At 39.0% G+C, this 4,881-nt stretch overlaps 1 protein-coding gene across 1 annotated transcript; it reads right to left on the bottom strand.

The window, feature by feature from the left end:
- Positions 1 to 715: 715 nt before the first annotated feature.
- On the bottom strand, positions 716 to 1,360 carry CLDN34 (claudin 34). The gene has a single exon (XM_062515104.1). It carries the CDS (start codon positions 1,358 to 1,360, stop codon positions 716 to 718), a length of 645 nt encoding a protein of 214 aa, XP_062371088.1.
- Between the last annotated feature and the right edge of the window lie 3,521 nt (positions 1,361 to 4,881).

Raw genomic sequence — 4,881 nt, 5'->3', positions numbered from 1 at the left:
ATACATTTGGATTCAGTGAAGTGTCAGATGAAGAAACAAACACTTGCAGACTTTTTGGCTCTGCCTCAGTTAGGAACTAAAGAGCACACCTTCCCCACAGGCAAACATGTTGCAACACAAAATGCAAATAGCTTGAAAGAAAAACAGAACCAATAAAGGAATGCCTCTTTATGTGCCCTAGAGGAAGAGGAGAAACTGGCAAGACATTTGTAAGACAATTCAGGGAACAGTCATTTGACACAACCATGATGACAATCATATTATTGGTTTTAAAAGTCTTGACTTGTCACAAAATATACTTTGCTACAGATGTAACTAAATAAACAACAAAAGAACTTAGTACCGACAAGAAAATAAATTCACATTTAATACATGTTACTTCACATTTTTCGTACAGGACAGTTCATTGAAAGTCGGCTCTTTGAGCATGATAAATATTTTACACCAAAAAATAAATTAATTAATAATGTTTGTATATACAAAAGAGGACAACTGGCAAAATTTAATCGCATTTGCTGCTCACCAGCAGTTATCTCAAAGACAAACCTCTGGCAATAGGTGCGTACAAAGATGGTGACTCATATAAGAAAGTAGCGTGGCTGCTACAGAACAAAATTAAATTCTGCAGTTCCTTAACTTTGCAACCACTTATGCTGCTGTCCTTATCTCTTGACTATGCTCTTGTTCTGAAATAGCATGGGGGGGATTTGTCCTGTCAGGATTTCATTATAGTGTTTGTGGTCATGGGAAATTTGTATGAGAGAGAAAATGTCCCACTTAGCAGCAGGAGGATGACAGCCACAATTCCAACAGGAATGGCAGTGCCAGCTTCCTGTGCTGCTGGACTGGAGGGCATGTAGTAAGAAGGAGGAAAAGCTATGCTCTGGTTGCGAGTTACAGAATAGAAATTCCAGCTCACAGGAATCAGGACACACAGACCAGCAAATATGTAGAAGAAGCCACCCACCAGGAAGAACGGGGCAATGAAAGTTTTGTGAGTGATTCCCATATACACATTTCTTAGAGCAAATATTGTAGCAGCCAGTCCCAGCAAGCCTGTGACCATGGCAATCAACAGGAGACCCTGAGCAGCATAAATTTCATGGGGGATGAAGGAGTCATAGCCACTGAATTTATGGCAAAACTGTTCTCTATAGCCAGGTGAGATGTGAAGGTAACTGATGAAGCAGACTTTCCAAATCCCTACCCAGGCAACACCAGAGGAGATGATGGTGGTGTTGTCCACATGCCACACTCTCCATTCCACAATTCCCATTGAAACGGTGCACAGGATCCAGCCTATCGTGCCCAGAGCAAAGGCAGCAAGCTGGAGGTGTGAGGTGCTGACCAGTGAGTTCATCCTTTGGAGCTCTCCTGCTCTGTCACTGATCCAGTTTCCATGCAAGGAGTGAGAGGCATTGCAAAGAAACAAAAAATAAAATTACAAAGACAATTATTATTTAGGTGAATAGGTGAACCTGTCAGTGAAAAAGAGAATGTGTGTGTAGAGGGAAGATAGCAGTCATCTTTCCCCAACTTTAGTGAACTTATATCTGTATCCATGGACAAATAACATACAGATTTGAAAATTCTATATATGTCATGATATCAAACTGAGGAGAGAGAGTCTCTGATTAGCTGCCCTAAAGATCTCCTTTTTATGTTCACGAAAGGAAAATTCACGTTTTTTTTCCAAGTTATTGTCTTCTTTGTTAATTTACCATTATGTTCAAAGATCCTTATACACATTAAACATAATCAGGAGCCCTAGAGTTACTGGCTAGCAGGAAAAAAAGTCTGAGAAAATCTTCAGGCTCCTGACTGTTGCAAGAGATCCTACAAAGCAGAATCTGTGCTCCTTTCTCCCAGCAGCTGTGGCTTTGATGCTGGAGCCCAATCTGCACAGACTTCAGCTTTTGTGCACTCTTTACTGAGAGCTGCTGGGACCAGCGTCAGACAGAAAATGCTGTAGTTCAGAGGCTTGAGCAAATCCAGGCTACAAAGTCTAACAACAACCACTGAACTTGGTCCATTTGCAGATTAATTAGCCATGAATGCATTAGCAGAAACATTTGAATTAATCAGAAATGTAACACTGTGCAGGGGTGGAGCCTGGATGTGCTGCCATTGCTTTCCCATCCTCAAACTTCACCCAAGTTTCTTTTGGTGCTTTACATTTGCAAATCCCACTTGTTTATAAATTGTCCAGTTTCTCCAGTTTGAATCATCTTAAAACTGTGCTGGAAAATATTTTAATTTAAGATTTGTTTTCTGACTGTATATTCTGAGTGCAAATTAGGGTTTTATAGTATTTTAAAAAAAAGATAAATCAACACGTAATTTCCCGTGTCTTTTGTACCATTTTCTGAATACATATAGGAATGATCTGTGAAGATATGGCCTCAAATTTATATAAATCTGATATTAGATATCTGTATATTTCATAAGTTTTCTGAAGTACTTATTCTACTGCTCTTATTTCATTCGAGACTGGATAAATACTGTACCAAGTTGACTCTAATAAGATATTTCTGCCACTATATTTAGTGAACTAAACATTAAACATAAAGACTAAAGCAAAAATTTTTCTATTTACTGATCTTAAAGTGACCAGATTCAGTTCGCAATACAATCTAGTTGCAAAAATCCTCCTCTGAAAATCATAGAAAAGAAATATGTTCATAACAATATGACCTTAATCAGACAGTGTCCATCTTCTCATACCAGTGCCCATTACATACTTACTTTAGTCCTGAAGGTGATGCCAGCCATGAGAGGATGGGACAGAGTGATTTTTGATGCCAGACAGACATAGCAACATCTGCAATTTTATCATTTTGGCCTCCCAGTTAATCTATGTGTCTCCAATAGGACTGATTTCCTGTGGGATATATTAATCTCCATTATTGCAAGTGTACATTTAATCCTCTCCAGCATGGAGAAAACTGCTTCAGAAGAGTCTATTGTACTTTTATCTAGTTAAAGTGAAATCAGTTTATAAACACTTTTTCAATTTGCTGCGTTATTTACAAAGTGATTATAACCCCCCCTTTCTAATTAACTGTTTTTACCGGACATGGAGCACAGTAGCCCCTCTTTCTGTCCCAGTTCCACCTCAAAACAGCATCGTTTCTGTTCCTGTTCTGTGATGGGAAGGTGCTGGACAGGAACGAACATGAGCAGAGGAATCCTGTGCTGACTCCATTCAGCTTCTCTTGGAATCAGTGGAGCACACAGAAGCCAAACCTGAACCACATGAAGATACCATTTTGTGTAGAGCCCGTATGTTTATAACACTTCTTGTGTACATCATAAACATTTGTTTCAACAACTTGCTGATATCAAGATCAAGAAAGATATGTCAGCAGGTGAATCCTTACCATCAACAGCTGTCCAGAGTATATTATCAGGATATAACTTCACTGATTGAATGTACCCAATTGTCTGCTCACAGAATTAAATGAGAGTAAATATGATTCTGTTCCCACTATCAAACCTGCATATGCTGAGATGCTTAGAATCATGTCCAGAACTGAATTATAAAATTAAAAATTAGGGAAAGATATTTTTCCCTTTAAGATTCTTCAAACAAACAAACAAACAAAAAAACAAACCGAAACAAAAAAACCCCAACAATGAAAATACAACACACAGAACAAGCAAACACACAGGATGAAAGAATTTAAGGCTTATACAAAAGTTCTGAGAACACTGGAGAATAACCAGACAACAAAGATGGGCTTTAGATGAGTTATCAGGTGTCTAGACACACAAGAAATTGCTTATGTAGGAAATGATTCATTTTGGCTCATTTCTCCACACCCTGCCCACTGGAGCATATTGGATCTAGCCTGGTATCACTGACTTAGAGAAAAACCAAGGTTCAGAAGAAGTACTTTTGCAATCGATGATGAAATTAAATTGCAATTCTCATACTTGCCTATTTTGGAAAATCAAGCAGAAGCCTATACTTAATGACTTCCTGGTACTGAGATTCAGCATGAGAATAATGAACAAAATATAAAGGTAAAATAGTTACAGGATTTTTCTTCACATATGAAAACATGTCATAATTTAAAATAATAAAAAAAAAAGGTTCTAGTTCCTGATTCCAGTCTCTATCACTGTGAATATTAGTAAACACACTATAGGTTTTGCTGACACAATGAAAAGACAACAGGTATGTATACTTGCCGGAAGCACTGTTTTTAAAGGAAGTCTTTGGGCAATGAGGATCAGGAAAACTCCTTTTCTTCCAAGAGTAGAAAGATACATTGATTTTTCAGAACTACAGCAACAAGTATTTCCAAAAAAAAACCAAACAAGACATTTTTCTTGCAGATGCCAAATAGAACTGGGACCGAGCTGCAGAGGGCGTCGTCCTCCAGGATTTTACCCATTCCAGCGACTCCCTTGCTGCGAGACCTCAAGAGGGTGGGAAGGAAAGGAAAGCAGGGAGGGAGGGTGGGAAGGTGGATCATAGCAGTCTGGGGTTTACAGCTGCGCCTGGGTCAGGACTTTGTCAGCTTTTGCCTCAGCTGGACCTTGGGGGTGACCCTGCACAAGTCTCTATCCACAGAAGGGCGTCATCCAGGTGCTGAACTTGATTCAAACACCAGCAGTGTCATTCCTGCAGATTTCAAGGACAGAAGCAGCCCTTTTAGAAAGGAAGAATTCGATCTGCCACCAATTTGTTAACCACAGGAAAAACAAACAAACAAACAAACAAACAAACCCCCCCTTTTTTATAATTATTAAATTCAAACTTCTGGTCCCTGTGCAAATGCCCTTTTCAGTCTTCTGGGAGGAAAATGTGAAAGTTCAGTCCCTGCATGTTTGAGCTATACTGGATAAAATACAGTTCAAAGCCCAGATCATATA

Source organism: Cinclus cinclus, chromosome 2, assembly GCF_963662255.1.
Source record: "Cinclus cinclus chromosome 2, bCinCin1.1, whole genome shotgun sequence".
Taxonomy (NCBI): domain Eukaryota; kingdom Metazoa; phylum Chordata; class Aves; order Passeriformes; family Cinclidae; genus Cinclus; species Cinclus cinclus.
The sequence above is the reverse complement of the archived record's forward strand: the minus strand, read 5'-3'. Positions and strand labels throughout refer to the sequence as shown.

Coding starts and splice junctions, on each gene's coding strand:
- CLDN34 (XM_062515104.1), bottom strand. CDS start 1,360: ATGAACTCACTGGTCAGCACCTCACACCTCCAGCTTGCTGCCTTTGCT.